The sequence below is a fragment of the Chiloscyllium punctatum genome, chromosome 15, assembly GCF_047496795.1.
Source record: "Chiloscyllium punctatum isolate Juve2018m chromosome 15, sChiPun1.3, whole genome shotgun sequence".
Taxonomy (NCBI): domain Eukaryota; kingdom Metazoa; phylum Chordata; class Chondrichthyes; order Orectolobiformes; family Hemiscylliidae; genus Chiloscyllium; species Chiloscyllium punctatum.
Genome location: NC_092753.1, coordinates 28,405,446 through 28,425,914, shown reverse-complemented (window position 1 = coordinate 28,425,914; position 20,469 = coordinate 28,405,446). Strand labels below are relative to the sequence as shown.

The following is a 20,469-nucleotide window of genomic DNA, read 5'->3' as shown; positions in this document are numbered from 1 at the left end:
ATCTGCTTATTCTAGGTATCAAATCTAGTAAACCTCCTCTGACCAGCCTCCAATGCATTTACATCCTAAGAGAGACCAAAACTGCATGCAGTATTCAAGGCGTGGGCTCACCAATCCCTAGTAGAACTGAATCATAACATCCTTACTTTTATGTTAAATGTTTCTTTTAATAAAGGATAGCATTTCATTAGCCTTCTAGGTTATCTGCTGTACCTGCATCAACATTTTGCGAAATATGCACCATAACAAATCCCTTTACACCTTAAAATTCTGCAGTTGTTCTCTAAGTTTAGATTAGATTCCCTACGGCATGGAAACAAGCCATTTGGCCCAACAAGTCCACACTGACCCTCCGAAGAGTAACCCACCCAGATCCATTCCCCTACCCTATATTTACCTCTGACTAATGCACCTAACACTATGAGCAATTTCGTACGACCAATTCACCCGATCGGTACATCTTTGGACTGTGGGAGGAAACCCCACACAGACATGGGGAAAACGCGCAAACTCCACATGGACAGTCGCCTGAGGCGGGAATCGAACCGGGGTCCCTAGTGCTGTGAGGCTAGGGACTGCTAACCACTGCGCCACCATGATGTCATACTTTGCTCTTTTAAATTTTCCTATCAATGCAAATAATTTCCCATTTTGTTATATTACCCACTTTGGTTTTTGACTTTTGCTTACTCTCTCAACTGATCTACATCTGTCTGCAGCTGCCTTAGATCTTCATGATGTTATTATGTTGGTCTCATCTATGAATTCAGCTCTATGTCTTCAATCTCTTGCCCAAGGTATTGATGTGAATTTTACAAAGCTGAGGCTTAAGCACAGACTCCTGTGGAACTTAATCACATCCTATCAAAGACCTATTTGTGCACATTCTACTTTCTGATAGCCAACCAATCATCTTCACTACATCATTAGCTTTTATTTTACACAATAATCTTTGTTGTGGTACCTTTTCAAATATCTTCTGGAAATCATGTGTACAGTAGTACATCTATAGGCTCCCTTTTATCCAGTGCATGATATTCTTTCAAAGAATTCCAATTAGCGATTACACACGATTTCCTTTTCACAAAACCTTGCCGATGCCTCCGGATTACCTTGACATTTTTGAAGTGTGCAGTGATCATCACCTTAATGATCAATTCTAACAATTTCCCTACCATTGTTTCCAGTTTTCTGCCCCCACTCCTGTCTTTAATAGACATCTTCCATTTGCTACTTTCCAATCCGATGGAAGCTTTCCAAAATTTCCTACATTTAGGAAAATTAACAACACATCTACTACTTTATTCGCACACTCTTAAGACCCTGGGATAAAGTCCATCTCGACCCAGAAAGTTTTCAGCCTAAAGATACATCATTTTGCTCAGTACTACTTCCCTCATGATTGTAATTTCACAAAGTTTCTCTCTGCCTCACACTTACTGACTTACAGCTATTACTGAAATGATCCCCACCTCAGGGTGCTTTTACTCAGAGGTCATTAGTTAATCCTGATTCATTACACAACATACTCCACTATCCATTCCAGAATGTGCTGACCTAAGAAACCATTTCAAAACAATTCTGTAAACTTTTCATCTAGTAGGCTGCTGCCAATCTGATTTGTCAAAGTTTATGTAGATTGAAGCATCCCATGAGTATTGCCAACTCTATCACAGTAACCCATTAGTTCTTGTCTCATGTTGTGGTTACCATTGGGAGACTTGCCAACTACTCCCACTCATGACGTATTTTCCCTATTACTCCCCATTTTTGCCCAAACTAATTCCACATCCTTATTTCCTGAACCAAGGTCATCTGTAACTACTGCCATCTTTGATTAACAGCTACCCCTCTACCATTACATAGCTTCCTATTTCTTTTGAACGTCATTACCACGCAATACACATAATCCAATCTTGCCATCCTGAAAAAATGTCTCTGCAATGAAATTAAAGATCGTATTTATTTACTTTAATGCACGCGATCAATTTGTTTATTTTGTTATGAATGCTACGTGCATTCAGGTAAAGCCTTTAGTCTTGAATTTTGGTGCACTCCTAGGGGTGTTTTCTTTCTGTTCCTTCTGCCATTCTCTGACCCTCATTTTCCAGATTACTATTTTCCACTGTTTTTACCTTTTAATGAATATTTTTTCCCTATTTGCTTTTCTGCCCCAACTTTAATTTAATACCCTCTTCACTTCTCTAGTTGTACAGTTCACAAGACAACAACTCAATACAGTTTAGATGTCGACTCCACTTATCCCACAAACTGAAAACTTCTTCACACCAGTCTTTGTGCTATAAACTAATCTCTCTAATTTAAGGACCCTTTAACATTTCATCTGATTGTGAATTTGAACTGCATTTGTTAAATAACCAAGTGTGCGAAGAAATATACCTACAATCAATTTAGGATTGCTCGTCGGCGTCACAGCATGGAACGACTTTATGTACAGAAGTGCCGTTCTTTGCAGACAGAAGGAACACTTAAACATGCAATGCGCCTATTTTAACTCAACAAAATAGGTGACAACCACCCTCTGATTTAGTCAAAAGTTGTCAATTGTCAGTCATTAATTGGTATTTTCTCCGTGGCAACACCTCTACCATTCAGAGTCCACTTGCAAACTTATCAGCAGAGTCCTTTCATATAGAAATGTTGCTTTCTCTTTATATTGGTTTCTCTTGTGAATTGCCCTGATGATTGTAAGATTTTAAGTTCTGAGGAAAATGTTTTTTCCCCAGCAACACTCTAAATGAATTTAAAATCCTCGCTATCGCAGAGATTTGAACAGATATTTCTGGATCATTAGTCCAGGTAAGGTTCCAGAAGACAAAAAGGTAGAAACTGGCATGGTGCTAAACTAAAGATTTACAGAGAAACCCTTGTAAATATCTAAGGGTTTGCTGTCTAATTCAATATATAGATATTGGTCTATTGACCAACTGGCTTAAATCTCTGCCAATGATTGCATAATTACTGATGAATTTTCTTGTGATAATAAACCAATAATTGTGTTTAATAAGATACCTGGTTAATCTGTAAAATCTGAGATGAGGTGAGGTGAGGTATTTAATTATCTTGATAACCAGATAAAATTATTTTTGTTTTCTGTTGTAACCCATTGAGTACTGAGACAAGATCAATGATCACAACAATACTGCAAAACAGATTCAATTTCCCCTTATTAACAGAACTTGAATGGGCCAGAGCATCTTACCCTCAGACCAGGAATGAAGTCACCTCTCTTGTAGTAGTCTGTGCTGGCTGCTGCTCTCTCCACAGAGGTACCCATGCCATACCTGTTGTTCTCACAGATAAATATGCAGGGCAATTTCCATAACATTGCCATATTGTAGGTTTCAAAAATCTGGCCCTAAAAGGTGAAGATTAATTAAAAAATAAAACAAAGAGACTAAATGAGGAAATAAGTGTTTTGAATAAAAACCTCAGTGCCATTTTGACAAAGCTATGCAATACATCAGATAAATCTTACCTAATGGGAAATCTTAAAAATTAGGAAGCACTTCTTCACAATAATTCTTTTAAAGTTTGGGTAAAATTAATCAATAGACAAAATATTACATCCTTAAAAACATTTGTATGAGCTAATTCAGCTTTACAGACCTTTCCACATTAGTCATCAAGTCAGAACAATGCTATAGTTTGTATCAAGCACCAAATTCTCTTATTGTCTTTGTGTCTGGCTGGCTATGTTCCTGGCTAAGTAGATACGTACTCTCAGAACCTCACAGCTGTGCATCAAATTTAAGGATGCCGACAGTTTGCAAACAGCTGGATCATGACTTCTGATTTAGGATTTACCCAATACTGAGACAGCACTAACAGAAGCAGCTATTAGCCTCTCAAAATCAGGAAAAATATTTAATTATTAGGCAACAAGAGTTGTCCGTCAGGTTCAAAGCTTGGGCACTCAAGTCTTACACTTAGACAAAATTTTGCATCTGGAAAATGTCACACATCATGAACCGACTGGTTCACAATTGACAGCATAAAATCATCTGTTGTAAAGAAAGCAGGTCTACAGACAAATGAAGACCAAGGACACCAAAAAAACTCATGTCTTAAAGAGGAGGTGGGTGAAAGCATCAGGAAATCCAGCAAATCGCAAACACTCAAAGTTCTTTAATTCTTTAGCAGTCAAGACCGTGATAGTCCCAAGGACACAACCCTATTGACAGCTAAGAATTGAAGTAGTGTTCATCAAGGACAGAACAGTTGCGCACACTCATTGGAAAGAGCATTTCTTCAACCAAGATTCAGTCCTGAATGACATCCCACACTTTAAGACATAGGAGCAAAATTAGGCCATTCAGCCCATCAAGAAAGAATAATAGGGTGGTTATGGTAGGGGATTTTAACTTTCCAAACATAGACTGGGACTGCCTAGTGTTGAGGGTTTAGATGTAGAGGAATTTGTTAAGAGTGTACAAGAAAATCTTCTGATTCGACATGTGGATGTATCTACTAAAAAATATGCAAAACGTGACCTACTCTTGGGAAATAAGGCAAGGCAGGTGACTGAGGGGTCAGTGGTAGACTAGATCTAAAAGTTCAAGTTCTAAATTGGAGGAAGGCTAATTTTGACAGTACTAAGCATGAACTTTCAAAAGCTGATTGGGGGCAGATGTTCACAGGTAAAGGGATGGCAGGAAAATGGGATGCCTTCAGAAATGAGATTGCGAGTGTCCATAGGCAGTATGTTCCTGTCAAGGTGAAGGACAACACTCTTAGGTGTAGGGAAAACTAGATAATGAGAGAAAGAGGTTTTGGTTAAGAAAAAGAAGGAAGCATAAGTCAGGTGTAGACAGGAGAGATTGATAGAATCCTTACAAGAGTATAAAAAACAGTCAGTATAGTTAAGAGGGAAATCAGGAGGGCAAAAGGGGACATGACATAACTTTGGTGGATAGAGTTAAGGAGGATCTAAACGGATTTTATAAGTTCATTAAGGATAAAAGGATAACTAGGGAGAGATTAGGGCCCCTCAAAGATCAGCAAGGCACTGCATGTGTGGAGTCGCAGGAGATGGGAGCGATGCTTAATGAGTATCTTGCATCTGTGTTTACTGTGGCGAAGGACATGGAAGGTGTAGTATGTGTGGAAATAGATGGTGACATTTTGAAAAACTTACATATTACAGAGGTGGTGTTGAATGTCTTGAAATGCATAAAAGTGGATAATTCCCCAGAACCTGATAAGGACCTAGAACTCTATGGGAAGCTAGGGAAGCGATTGCTGGGCCCCTTGCTGAGATATTTGTATCATTGATAGTCACAGGTGAGGTGCCAGAAGACTTGAGGTTGGCTAACATGGTGCCACTATTTAACAAAGGTGGTAAGGAAAAGCCAGGGAACTACAGGCCAGTGAGCCTGACATCAGTGGTGAGCAAGTTGTTAGAGGCAATCCTGAGGGACAGGATTTATATGTATTTGGAAAGGCAAGGATTGATTAGGGATAGTCAACATGGCTTTGTGCATGGGAAATCATGTCCCATGAACTTGACTGAGTTTTTAAAGAAGTAAAAGAGGATTGATGAAGGCAGAGCAGTAGACCTGATTATTGTTCTTCAAGATGTTCAACAAGGTTCCTCATGGGAGGCTGGTTAGCAAGATTAGATCTCATGGAATACAGGGATAACTAGCCATTTGGATGCAGAACTGTAGGTAGAAGACAGTGGTGGTGGAGGGTTGCTTTTTAGACTGGAGGCCTGTGACCAGTGGAGTGCCACAAGGATCAGTGCTAGATCTACTGCTTTTTGTCATTTATATAAAAATAATTTGGATGTAAATATAACAGGCATACTTAGTAAATTTGCAGATGACACCAAAATTAGAGGTATAGTGGACAGCAAAAAAGGTTGCCTCAGATTACAACAGGATCTTGATCAGATGGGCCAATGGGCAGAGGATTGGTGGATGGAGTTTCATTTAAGTTATTGAGAGGTGTTGTATTTTGGGAAAGCAAATCGGAGCAGGACTTATGCACCTAATGGTAAGGTCCTGGGGAGTGTTGATGAACAAACAGACCTTGGAGTGCAAGTTCATAGTTCCTTGAAAGTGGAGTCACAGTAGATAGGATAGTGAAGGTGGTGTTTGGTATGCGTTCCTTTATTGGTCAAAGCATTGAGTATAGGAGTTGGTGGTCATGTTGCGGCTGTACAGGACATTGGTTAGGCCATTTTTGGAATATCATGTGCAATTCTGGTCTCTTTCCTATTGGAAGGATGTTGTGAAACTTGAAAGGTCCAGAAAAAAGATTTACAAGGAGGATTTGAGCTATAGGGAGAGGCTGAATAGGCTGGAGCTGTTTTCCCTGGAGCATGGGAGGCTGAGGAATCAAGTTTTTAATGTAGAGCATGGTGCATGTATGGAATTAGCTGCCAGAGGAAGAGGAGGCGGCTGGTACAATTACAGCATTTAAAAGGCATCTGGATGGGTATATGAATAGGAAGAGTTTAGAGTGTCATGGGCTAAGTGCTGGCAAATAGGACTAGATTAGTTTACGATATCTGGTTAGCATGGACGAGTTGGACCAAGGGGTCTGTTTCCATGCTGTACATCTGTGACTCTATGACTAAGTCTGCTCTGCCATTCAATCATGGCTGGTATGCTCCTCAACACATTTGCCTGCCTTCTCCCTTTAACCCTTAATCCCTTGACAAATCAAGAACCAATCTTTCTTTGACTTCTTGGAACCCTGCAGTGATGAGTTCCACAGATTAACCACCCTCTGACTGGAAAAAATCCTCATCTAAGTTCGTCCCTCAGGTTATAGCCTCTCACCCTAGTGGAAATATCTTCTACTTGTCCACTCTATCCAGGCCGCACCCCCCCCCCACACCTCATCCTTTTCACACTCCTCAACCGCTCCTCAGATGGAAAACCCTTCATCCCTGGGATCATTCTTGTAAACCGTCCTCTGGACCCCTTCAATACCAACATGTCTTTCCTTAGATACAGGGCCCAAAATTGTTCTCAATATTCCAAATATGGTTTGACCAGAGTCTTATACAACAATTTCACATACTCAACAGTACATCACTGCTCTTGTATTCTAGTCCTCTTGAAATTAACGCAAACGTTACATTTGCCTTTCTAATTGACAACTGAACCTGTACATTAACCTACAGAGAACCCTGAAGTAGGGCCCCCAAGTCCCTTTGTGCTTCAGATTTCCAAAGCCATACCCCATTTAGAAAACAGTCTTTGCCTCTTCTCTCAAAGAAAGTGCAGAACTTCACACTTTCCCATACTGTATTCCATCTGTCACTTCTTTGCCCATTCTCCTAGCATGCCCAAGTCGTCCTCCTTCTTCTGCTTCTTAAACATTACATGTCCCTGCACCTATCTTTGTGTCATTTGCAATTTTAGCAGCAATGCCCTCAGTTCAAATTATTAATGTATAACATGAATAGTTATGGTTTTAACAATGATCCCTACCGAACTCCACTAGTCACCGGCCGCCATCCTGAAAAACAACTCTTTTATCCCCACTTTCTGCCTTTGGCCAGTCAGCCAATCTCTAACCTTGCCCCTAATGACATGGCTCTTATTTTATTCAGCAGCTTCCTGTGCAGCACCTTGTCTGGAAATTCAAAAAGATCACATCCCCTGGCTGTCCTTTATCTAACTTGCTCGTTCCTTCCTCAAAAGAATTCTAATAGATTTGTCCGGCGTGACCTCCTCTTGACGAAGCCACGTTGACTCAGCCCTATTTTATCTCACACTTGCAAGCATTCCCGTAATCTCATCCTTAAAAATGGACTCTAAAATCTGATCAACCACCAAAGTCAGGCTAACCAGCCTATAGTTTCCTGTCATCTGCCTCCCTCCCTTTTTAAACAAGGGAGATACATTAACCATTTTCAGTTCCCCAGGACCCTTCCTGACACCAGTGATTCCTGAAAGATCACCAAAGCCTTTACAATCTCAGCTGTAGCCTTCAGAACTCTGGGGGTATAATCCATCTGGTCCAGGTGATTTATCCTCCTTCAGACTTTCAGCTTCCGCAGCACCTTCTCCTGAGTAATGCTCACACAGAACTCCTCTCCATGACTCCCTTGAAGTTCTCTTACGCTAGCATCCACTGTGAAAACTGATGCCAAGTACCTACTCTGCTCATTCACTATTTCTTTACTCCCCATTACTGCTTCACCAGCCTAATTTTCCAGTGACGTAATAGCTAAACTCCAACTCTTGCCTCTCGCTTACCCTTAAGATATCTAAAAGAAACTTCCTGCAATCTTGTTTTATACTACTAGCTAGCTTACTCTCATTTTATCATCTTCCCTCATTGCTTATTTTAGTTATCCTCTACTGGTTTTTAAAGGCCACCCAATCCTCTGACATCCTATTAATCTTCACCACATGTATGCTTATTGTTTTGCTTTTATGTTGTTCCCGACTTCCCTTGGAAGAACCAGTTACCTCATCCTCCCTGTAGTATTTTTCTTCTTGTTGGGATTAATTCCTGCTGTGCTTCCTGAATAACCCCAGAAATTCCTGCCATCGCAGCCCTGCTAGGCTCCCCAATCAACCCTGGCCAGCTCCACAGTCATATCTTTGTAGTTACCTTTATTCAACTATAATATCATTACATCTGATTCCAGCTTCTCCCGTTAAACGGCAAGGTGAATTCTAACATGTTGTTAGAATTCACCTTAAGCTCCGTAATCAAGTCTGCCTCATTAGACATTGCCAAATCCAGAAATGCCTGTTCCCTACTGGGCTCTACCACAAGGTGCTCTAAAACACCCATCTTGTAGATGTTCCATAAATTCCTATAAATGAGATCCACTATCAACCCGATTTTCCCAGTCCACTTGTGTATTGAAGATCCCCCATGATTACTGTGATAGTGCCTTTCCAATCTCCAGATTTAATTCCTTCCCTGACTACTGCTAGGAAGCCTGTAAGCAACTCCAGTCAGTCACATGCTTCACCTTCCGACTCTATATCACTTCGTTATCAAAATAATTTCATAAATCCCACCCATTCAGCCAATTGCCTGTCCATTCGATAAGATATGTATCCTTGAATATTTAATTCCCAGCTCCAAACGTCTAGCTTGTGGCTCAGATAGTAACCGAGAATTTACCACCATTTTGGTTCTGCTTTTTTCTAATTTAGGGTTTAGCTCCTCAAATTCCCTTAAGCACAACCCCTTTCCTCTTTTTATGTAGATCATTGGTACCTACGTGGACCACGGCAACCGAAACCTTCCCATCCCGTTCCAAGCTCTTTGGTAGCCCAGATGAAATATCCTGAACCTGGGCATCAGACAGGCAACACAGCTTTTGGGTTTCTTGGCCACTAGAACAGTGTCTATTCCCCTGAGTATGCCACCAATTACATTCTATAATCTCTGACCAAATTTGAGATGGTTAATCCAAGTGATGTGACTACCTCCTGGAACACAGCATCAGGCAACTCCCCCTCCCTGATGTATTTCACTGTTTGAAACGAAGACTTTAGCTCATCAGTTTTGAGCTGGATATGATCAGTATGAACCACAATAGGGTCCACCAGCTTCCACATCATGCAGTTACAACGGATCCAATCTTGGGTTGTTTAATCATCCCATAACCTAATTGGCAAAAAGTCATCCTTGGTCTTGGGGGACCGCCTAACAACAACAATCTGATATTTTCTATAAATGATTACATATCAAGTCAAAGCTACATTCAGCATTTTCAATTTGCCTCTACCGAAACTTGCACACATTAATAATCTTACTTTTAACTATAGTCTTATTACTTTGTCACATTGCTCTGTGTTAACATATAGCAGTATCACAGGTCATTTTACAATTACAAGCCTTACCTGGTTAGCTGCACCATCACCATACAAGGTTACACATATCTCGTCCTTCTCAAAGTATTTGCAGGCGAGTGCAATCCCAGCTCCAAGAGGAACCTAATTCAAATGATCAAGCATAATCAAATTTTAGTGTTAAAAACTTAACCCATCAAGCAAAATTATATTGCATAATGTATACCACACCTTGGCTTTAATCCAGTCATTAATCTGTACAGCAATTTATAATTACAATCATTCCCTGAATCGTGTGGGTAGATCTATCCTTACCTGTGCACCAACAATGCCATTGCCTCCATAGAAATTGTCAGCATACATGTGCATAGAGCCCCCTCTGCCTTTAGCACAACCACTGCGTCTACCTGTTGACAGCATTCATATCGTTTTCATAAGTAACAAACACAACCAGGAGTTATATTTATGACATACCTCGTTAAACAATTGTTTGTTGATAAAGTTGAATTTGTAGCATGTGAAAACATTCTTACAGCCCATAAGCAACATACAATGTAAGGTTCTGCTGCCTAAGCTTAGATAGATTCATACAGCATGGAAAGAGACCCTTCCATCCAACCAGTCTACGCCAACCACGTTCTCAAGCTAAAATACTCCCACCTGCCTGAGTGTTACCCATGTCCCTCAAAATCTTTTCTATTTATGAATTTATCCAAATGTCTTTTAAATGTTCTAACTGTAACTGCATTCACCACTTTCTCTGGCAGTTCATTCCACACACAAACCACACTGTAAAAAAAGTTGGCCCTCAAGTAATTTTTAAAATCTTTCTCCACTTAAAAATAGGCCAACTAGTTTTGAATTCTCCCACCCGAGAGAAGAGAACCTGGTCATTGACCTATCTATGCCCCTCTTGATTTTATCAACCTATAAGGTCACCCCACAATCTCCTATGCTCCAGTGAAAGAAGCCCCTGCCTTTCCAGCCTATTTTTATATCTCAAACCCTCCATTCCCAGCAACATCCTGGTAAATCTCTTCTGAACCCTCTCCTGTTTGATAATATCCTTCCTATGACAGGGCGACCAGAATTGGTGATAGTATTCCAGAAGAGGCCTCAATGTCCTGCACCACCTCAAAATGATCTCCCAACACCTATTCTCGAAAGGTCTGAGCAATGAAGGCAAGGACGCTAAACAACTTAACCACCCTGTGACGCAAATTTCAAAGAATTATGCGCCGGAATATCTATATCTCTGCTCTACAACACAACCCAGAGCCTATTAATTGTACATTTTTTTTGCATTACCAAAATGCAATGCCTCACATTTATCCAAATTATATGCCATCTGCCACTCCTCAGCCCACTGACCCAACTGATCAAGATCTCTTTGTAATCTTAGATAACCTTCTTCACTGTCCACAATACCACGAATTTTGGTGTCATCTGCAAACTTACTAACCATGCCTCATATTCTCATCCAAATCATTTATACAATTGACAAAAGCAGACCCATTATTAATGGGTGTGGAAGAGCACTGGTTACAGGCCTCCAGTCCAAAAAACAACACTCCACCAGCACTCTGTCTCCTACCATAAAGACAATTTTATATCCAATTGGCAAGTTCACCCTAAATCCCCTATGATCCAAATTTACTAAATAGTCTACCATGTGGAATCTTGTCAAAGGTTCTACTAAAGTCCAACTAAACAACATCTACCGCTCTGCCCTCAATCTTTTTGTTTACTTCATGTAAAAACTCAATCAAGTTTGAGACATGATTTTGCTTACAAAAAGAAAGGCTGACTATCACTAATCAATCCTTGCCTCTCCACCTACACGTAAATCCTAACTTTCAGAATCACATCCAACAACTTACCCATCAACGATTTCAGACTCACAGGTCTTTAGTTTCCAGGCTTCTCTTTACGGCCCTTCTTAAGTAACGGCACAATATTAACATTCCTGAAGGGCTTTTGCCTGAAACATCGATTCTGCTGCTCGTCGGATGCTAACCGACCTGCTGTGCTTTTCCAGCACCACACTCTTGACTCTGATCTCCAGCATTGGCACTCCTCACTTTCACTTACAATATTAGCCACCCTCCAGTATTTCACCCATATTTATTAGATGATAGAAATAATTCTGCTACAGACCCCAGAACCTCCTCCCTGACTTTCTACCATGTCCTGGCATACACTTGATAAGGTCCTAGAGATTTATCCACCTTTACGTTTTCTAAGATGTGGCCTCCTGTGACCCCCAAGGTGTGAAAAATGGCATCCTGTAGGAATCTGAATGGAGGTTTCAGCTTTTAACCACACAAACAAATGATTTGGGAGGCACGGTGGCACAGTGGTTAGCACTGCTGCCTCACAGCGCCAGAGACCCGGGTTCAATTCCCGCCTCAGGCGACTGACTGTGTGGAGTTTGCACGTCCTCCCCATATCTGCGTGGGTTTCCTCCGGGTGCTCCGGTTTCCTCCCACAGTCCAAAGATGTGCAGGTCAGGCAAATTGGCCATGCTAAAATTGCCATAGTGCTAGGTAGGGGGTAAATGTAGGGGTATGGGTGGGTTGCGCTTCGGCAGGGCGGTGTGGACTTGTTGGGCTGAAGGGCCTGTTTCCACACTAAGTAATCTAATCTAATCTAATCTAATCTATTTGGACAAAGAAATAAAGTGTTATTTATTCAAGTTTGCAGACATTACTAAGTTAGTAGACGTTATGTGCAATGTGGATAGGAAAAGGAAGTTAAAAAAGGAACATGTTAGACACCAGACACATTAAAATTACCCCATAATGAATATCAGATGGTTATGAAGAGCTGCTGTCATGTGTACTGTGTTGCATGTGTGAGAAAACATACTTTCTATAGGAAAATTTAGACTGCCAGTTTCAGATAGGGTAACTGATACCAACTGCAGAGCAGACTCAAAAAGCTGAATGGCCAACTCCTAATGCTGTTTCTTACATGGTATGAGCTGGTGCAGGTTCAATTCTAAACCCCATTTGCTAACATTTTGCTATTCATAACTTACCAGTCAACTCAGCTAGAATTTCTTTGACAGAGATTCCACGTGTGTAAGTGTAACCATGAGACCTATAAGCTGTTATAAGGTGGTCTGTTGGTTTGATTGCAGCCTCTATTCCAACACAGCAGGCTTCCTGGAATTAAAAATAAGATTTTGATAATCAGCACTTCATTTAATGAGTCATAATACAACATATCATTTTCACAACAGGATCACCAGGTCTTCTGCCTGCGTTCACATAAATTAACCTAAACTTGTTCTCAACTGTGGGCTATCAACCATGCTGAAAATAATTTTTAATTAATTGATTGATTAATGGAACAGCAATGGGATGACAATAGATTGTGTGTCAGGTCCAGTACAATTTAATACTAGTTAACTATATGATCAAGTCAATAATATCTTTAGTGTTGTCAAAGGAAAAGGTTTTCATACCAACATTACCAATACAGATTTAACAAAAATTAATGGTTTCAGCAGAACCAGAAACTACACAGTTAGAAGAAAAACGAAGTACACACCAGAGCAAGACTTAGAGTCAGAGTTATACAGCACAGAAACAGACCCTTCGGTCCAACTAGCTCATGCCATAATCCCACCTGCCTGCTCCTAGCCCTTGTTCCTCCAAATGTTTCCTATTGATGTACATATCCAAGATTTGTGTAAATGTTGTAATTGTACCCGCATCCACCACTTCTGAAAGTTCATTCCACACACAAACCACCTTTTATGTAAAAAAAATTGTCATCATCGTACTTAAATTTCTCTACTCTCACTTTAGGAATGTGCCACCCTAGTCTTGAAACCCCCCCCCCCCCCCCCCCAGTCTAGGTAAAAGACAAACACCATTAACTCTGTCTATACCCCTTGTTATTTTATAAACTTTTATAAGATTACTTCTCAACTTCTTCCACTCCAGTGAAAGATCCCAGTCTATCCAGCCTTTCTTTATAAGTCAAACCTTCTACAACTGGCAACATACTGTAAATTTCTTCTGAACCCTCTCCTGTTTAATCATATCCTATGGGTGACTAGAACTAGACAATATTCCAGAAGAGGCTTCATCAATATCCTGTATACGCCCAACAGGATTTCCCAACTCTAATACTCAAAGGACTGAACAATGAAGCAAGTGTGCCAAATGCCTTTTTAACCACCCTGTCTATATGTGATGCAAACTACAAAAAATTACGTACCTGAACTCCTACGTGTCTGTTCTACAACACTACCTAAGGCCCTACTATTAATTATATAAACCCTACTCTTGTTTGTGAGGTATTGCATTTTGGTACAACATTTATCCAGATTGAACGCCATCTGCCATTTTTCAGCCCATTGACCCCTTTCATCAAGATATCTTCGTAATCTTTGAAAACCTTACTCTGCCACCGATTTTGGTGTTGTTAATATGGAAACAAATAAACTAATTAGAAAATGAGTATGTAGCATATTAATAAGGAAATACACAATACAGTCACCCTCTAAATACATCACTGGATATCCTAGAAATTTGAAAATTGTTGCAAATGCTCATCAGGTCAGGCTGTGGAAAGAGAAACAGTTAAGGTTTCATGACAATTGCACTTCATCAGGTCTGATTCTGTATTTACAAGACAATTGAACCACTTCGCAATCTTTTCAATTGGCGGATTTGACAGGATACTCTACTCCTCATTATGTGGGATGGGAAAGATGAATTCCCATAAATGTCTCCTGCTAGGCATTGAATCTTAGGTTTTCAAACCTAACCTTTAAAAGAACCTCAGAATAATGATCTACGAACATAACAGTTTATATTTGAATTGTATTAAGATTACATCAATACCATAGGAGAGAGACTTTCAATGCACAATGGCTATACAATTATTAAAAAAAGTATATAAAAATGATTTTTCTAACAATTTCCAATAATTGAAATTTTTCCTGTGGACTTTCACGTGTGATTCCAGGATCCACTTTTAATTAGGTGCGAATAGTTCATTTTGTGGATTGGTTAAAAGAAACGTTTCATCAAAGCAGTCATTACATCAATCATTTTCCTTATACATACTTGACCATCACACAAATGGCAGAACCCACGAATGATCTTCTGTTTGTACAGCTGATCTGCTTTGAGCTCCATACGACGAACTAATTGCATTATCCGGTAGCACTTAAGGCCATCTTCTCTGGTCAGGATGACTGTGGTTGCAGGACCTTCTTCAAGACGATGCAAGTCACATTTCTGTATTTAAAAATAATCCTTTACAACAAAATGTCTGAAAACAGCAATACTGCAAGTATGCACAGAATATTAAACACAGACTTCCCTAAAAATGCTAATAATGTTCTACGTATTGGGATTGTATCAAATCGTTCTGACACTAACATATGAATGTATCACCGCATATGGAAAAATGATTAACTTGAATTCTGTTTAGTGGCTGGCATCAGCTATTTTCATGCTGAGGGTTTGAAGTTTGTAAAAAAACGAAGATTTATCACTGAGTAAAAGTTAAGGTAGAATTATTAGTGAGGGCTTATTTACATATGGACACAATATCTCTTGGATTTTTACAATTTTTATAAAGCAATCCATCTTTTCACATTTGTTTCCTTCATGAAACACAGATGGGAGTAATGGCAGGCAGTCATTAAATGAGTGTATTGGGAATGTGCAGAAATTACTTCCATACTGCCAGATCAATCTTTCTCCCCCTTTCTCAACTTATGTTACACTTGCTCTCCATAAGGAGGTTTCACAATGTGCTCCTCAGGTATTACTTTTGCCTTGTGTTTCACACATTCTCTTTAAGACTTGAAGAAAACAAGCAGGCAATTCGAAAATGAAGGGAAAGGCATGGGAAAAATCATGTCCTGTGTAATATCGGAATTTCAATTGGTGCTTAAACGTTTAACCGATTTCAAATCAGCATTTACACACATAAGGCAAGGAATAAAATTAGAATTAATGGAATATATCTAATAGGTTAAATAAATTCATGAGGTGTCACTCTGAGCTTTCTCTTGGGTTGTCTGTTCTTAATAACAGGGAGAAAGTGAGGACTACAGATGCTAGAGTACCAGAGTTGAAATATGTGGTGCTGGAAAAACCCCTTCTTCAGTCCAAGACATCGATTCTCCTGCTCCTCGGATGCTGCCTGGCCTGCTGTGTTTTTCCAGCACCACATTTTTCACCTCTGTTCTTAATAACACCATGCCTACAAAATGTGCAAGAAAATTACAGAATAAAAGAGTCAATTTGAGTTCCATGTGATGAATATTTTCTGGAGTACAATGCCAAACAAAGTTTGTTGGAATTATGTTAGTTGAGGAAAGTAACAGCTGGTCTAACTAAAGGTATGTTTCTCCAAGGCTAAAATGAATTTACAAACAACTGTCCATACAGCATGTAACCACTGATGCAATTACTTCTTTGTACATTTTTGTAAATGAGTATACCATTTAAAATGTAAGGACTTTTGAACCATAGTATTTTACAACCCGTGTCGAACGTGATATTACATCTTCATTTTACATTCCAAGAGTATGCTTTGCTTTGAAATGCAGTTGCTTCTTTTTTACTAACGTTCTCATTTGCTCAAACAAGGAAGCTCAAGGCTTTACTTGAACTAGGATTAATATTTCATAACTAACTATAGATGAGTTAAGAAAACAAAAACCTAATACCTTAATGTCAAAGGATGCTTCAGATGCAAAGTCTGCATAATTGCGAGATCCTACTAGAACTTTTGCAGGCTGAAAGAAAAATAAACAGAATTCTAAAATCCAAATACGAACAGAGAAATCAAATCCCATTGTGAGGTGCACAGGTGAGTAGTGCATCAGAAAGATTAAACTAGCAACTATAGATGGGCAAATTCAAGTCTTGCATTTCCAGCAAGACTACTGGTAAATAGGATTGCAGTTTATTACAATATAATGGATTATATTTGCCCACTAGGAGACTCCAATCCCAATAGTAGTGCTGACACATAACATTTCATTAGGAGTGCTTTATCAGTTTAACATCTACAAATTACTCTGAAGGAGAGATGAACCGTTAATCTGCTTCTGGTGGTGCTGAATCAATGAAGTTAGCCTGGACATCAGGAGAGTTCCCTGTTCTGCTTTAAAAGGTATCACAAACCATCAGAACAGAGACAGTTTTTAGTTTAACCTTACAGAGCAGTAAAACCGTTGGTTCTGCACAGACTGTTTTTCAGAATGGAGGCCTGTGACCAGTGGTGTGCCACAAGGATCGGTGCTGGGTCCTCTACCTTTTGTCATTTATATAAATGATTTGGATGCGAGCATAAGAGGTACAGTTAGTAAGTTTGCAGATGACACAAAAAGGTCACCTCAGCTTACAACAGGATTTTGATCAAATGGGCCAATGGGCTGAGAAGTGGCAAATGGAGTTTAATTCAGATAAATGCGAGGTGCTGCATTTTGGGAAAGCAAATCTTAGCAGGACTTCTACACTTAATGGTAAGATCCTAGGGAGTGTTGCTGAACAAAGAGACCTTGAAGTGCAGGTTCATATCTCCTTGAAAGTGGAGTCGCAGGTAGATAGGATAGTGAAGGCAGCGTTTGGTATGCTTTCTTTTATTGATCAGAGTATTGAGTACAGGAGTTGGGAGGTCATGTTGTGGCTGTACAAGACATTGGTTAGGCCATTGTTGGAACATTGCATGCAATTCTGGTCTCCTTCCTATCGGAAAGATATTGTGAAACATGAAAGGGTTCAGCAAAGATATACAAGAGTGTTGCCAGGGTTGGAGGATTTGAGCTATAAGGAGAGGCTGAACAGGCTGGGGCTGTTTTCCCTGGAGCGTCGGAGGCGGAGGGGTGCCCTTATAGAGGTTTATAAAATCATGAGGGGCATGGATAGGATAAATAGATAAAGTATTTTCCCTGGGGTGGGGGCATAGGTTTAGGGTGAGAGGTGGAAAGATATAAAAAGAGACCTAAGGGGCAACGTTTTCACACAGAGGGTGGTACGTGTATGGATTGAGCTGCCAGAGGAAGTGGTGGAGGCTGGTACAATTGCAGCATTTAAAAGGCATTTGGATGGGAAGGATTTGGACCAAGTGCTGGCAGGTGGGACTCGATTGGGTTGGGGTATCTGGTCGGCATAGACAGGTTGGACCAAAGGGTCTGTTTCCATGTTGTACGTCTCTATGACTCTAAGACGTCTCAGCAAGGATTATTTGTTCAAGTTCAAGAAAATTAGACACCATAGCACATAAATGAGTGGAAAGCTGAATCTGAAATTTAACTCAGTGATAAGAGTTGACAAATGCTTTTCTAAACGGAAAACAGTTTTCAATGGTGTTCCACAAGGTTCAATGTTAGGTCTCTTGATCTTTGTAGCATACATTAATGTTTCAGCTGTAAATGTGGGAAGGACATTTAGGAAATCAGCAAACAAACATTAACCAGATAGTTAATAATCAAGAGATGGTTGTTGACTATAGAATGTCAATAATTTGGTCAATGGGCAAATGGAAGTCAATCCCAAAGAGAATGAGGTTATGCATTTGAGTAGGGCAAACAAAGCAAGGGAATACAGAATGGTAGAGGAAGAAAGAGACCTTGGAGCACATGTCTTCCAAAAAGTTCAAAATCTGGTTCAAGTTCAGTGTATGGAGTTTTTTTCGAATAGGAGCAACTTATTTTCTAATATTTTGTAAATGACCTGTTCAGAGATGTGATTACACATTCTGGAGTAGGTTGGTCTTGAAGCCAGGCATCCTGACTCAGACGTTACTATGCATCACAACCACTTGCCTACTGCGTTGCTTGCAGGTTGAAGAGGAGGTCAGAAAGGTCATACGATAAGGGGCAGTGAACAATCTCAAGCACTTCAAACCCATGGGACAGTTGCTTGGGACCTTGACAAAAGTGTGCCAGGGAATTAATGTAGGACAATCTGCTTCTGTGTGTGTGTTTCTCGACAGTGAGTGACAGAAAATTAGCTTAGATTACTTACAGTGTGGAAACAGGCCCTTCGGCCCAACAAGTCCACACCGCCCCGCCAAAGTGCAACCCACCCATACCCCTACATTTACCCCTTACCTAACACTACAGGCAATTTAGCGTGGCCAATGCACATCTTTGGACTGTGGGAGGAAACCGGAGCACCCGGAGGAAACCCACGCAGACACGGGGAGAACGTGCAAACTCCACACAGTCAGTCGCCTGAGGCGGGAACTGAACCCGGGTCTCTGGCGCTGTGAGGCAGCAGTGCTAACCACTGTGCCACCGTGCCGCCCAAAATCTCTCTTCCCAAGATTTTTGATTGATTCATTAGAAACAGCAGCTTGACTTGAATCCAATCAGGTGCATTCTCATTTACATCTGGGAGATCAAATATATACTAGGTGTACAAAGTTAAAAATCACAACACCAGGTTATTGTCTAACAGGTTTAATTGGAAGCAGTAGCTTTTGGAGCGCTGCTCCTTCATCAGGTGGTTGTGGCGTATAAGGTTATAAGACACAGAATTTATAGCAGAAGTTTATTGAAAAAAGACCTGGAATATTTGTTAAAATTAGATTAGATTATTTACAGTGTGGAAACAAGCCCTTCAGCCCAACAAGTCCACACCGACTCACCAAAGCACAACCCACCCAGACCCATTCCCCTACATCTACCCCTTCACCTAACACTACGGGCAATTTAGCATGGCCAATTCACCTAATGTGCACATTTTTGGATTGTGGGAGGAAACCAGAGGAAACCCATGCAGACATGGGGAGAATGTGCAAACTCCACAGAGTCGCCTGAGGTGGGAATTGAACCCGGGTCCCTGGCGCTGTGAAGCATCTGTTAGAATGACCACGTTGGTTGTAGTTCTTTCATATGTAAATCACGAAACCTTTTTTAAAAGTTACCTTCTCACTTGAGAATGATGCTGCCAGACTTGTTGAATTTCTCCAGCATTTTTGGTGTTTGTTTCAGATTTCCAGCATTCACAGCTCTTATTTTATCTCCAACTTGCTCTAATTCTGATGAAATACTAACTCAGTTCTTCTCACGACTGACGCTGCCTGACATGTTCCAACATGCAGAGTTTATTTTTGCACCATTTACAATACCTTGCTTCTGGAAATTGAATTTGCCCTCCCTTGTCCCGAAGAATTGGATAGTTAATACATTCTCCAGAAGCATTGGCTGGGATTTTCCAATGGCCAGAGGGTCATTTTACCAGAACTGATAGGGAGCTGTGCATTGGGACCCTGCAGAACCCCTGATGTGGCAGACTTGTAATTACTTGGGATATTAAAAGATTCTGATGGGAAATTCCCCAATGCCTAAAAATATTGATTTAAAATCAGAGATTTCAGAGGATTCTGCTGTATAAGTTTATAGTTAGATAATTAAAACCTATACTATCATGTACCTAATGAGTCAGCATCATGTTAATCAGTCACCAATCACGCTTTCCTCCACATTCTAACACCACCAACACCATCTTGCACACCCTCATTCCAAAACCCACCATGCCACCTTCTCTTATGCCTCCCCAGGACCCTACACAGTCACTGCCCCATTCCCAACCAGAACTCCCTCCCTGCAAGACCTGATATCTCCTGTTCACCCCGGCCTAACCTAAATATTCAGTCTCTTCCCCAGCATCCCACTCACCCAGCA

At 40.4% G+C, this 20,469-nt stretch overlaps 1 protein-coding gene across 2 annotated transcripts in view; it reads right to left on the bottom strand.

Annotated features, from left to right (window-relative positions):
- Nucleotides 1-20,469, bottom strand: part of pdha1b (pyruvate dehydrogenase E1 subunit alpha 1b) — a 48,871-nt gene that overhangs the window by 7,387 nt on the left and 21,015 nt on the right. For both annotated transcript variants that reach the window (XM_072584829.1, XM_072584830.1), the window contains exons 2-7: nucleotides 16,501-16,569; nucleotides 14,882-15,055; nucleotides 12,838-12,964; nucleotides 10,113-10,204; nucleotides 9,849-9,941; nucleotides 3,224-3,379 (exon numbers count right to left, since the gene is read on the bottom strand). In XM_072584829.1, the coding sequence (XP_072440930.1) occupies nucleotides 3,224-3,379; nucleotides 9,849-9,941; nucleotides 10,113-10,204; nucleotides 12,838-12,964; nucleotides 14,882-15,055; nucleotides 16,501-16,569 (711 nt within the window). The remainder of the gene's footprint in view (nucleotides 1-3,223; nucleotides 3,380-9,848; nucleotides 9,942-10,112; nucleotides 10,205-12,837; nucleotides 12,965-14,881; nucleotides 15,056-16,500; nucleotides 16,570-20,469) is intronic.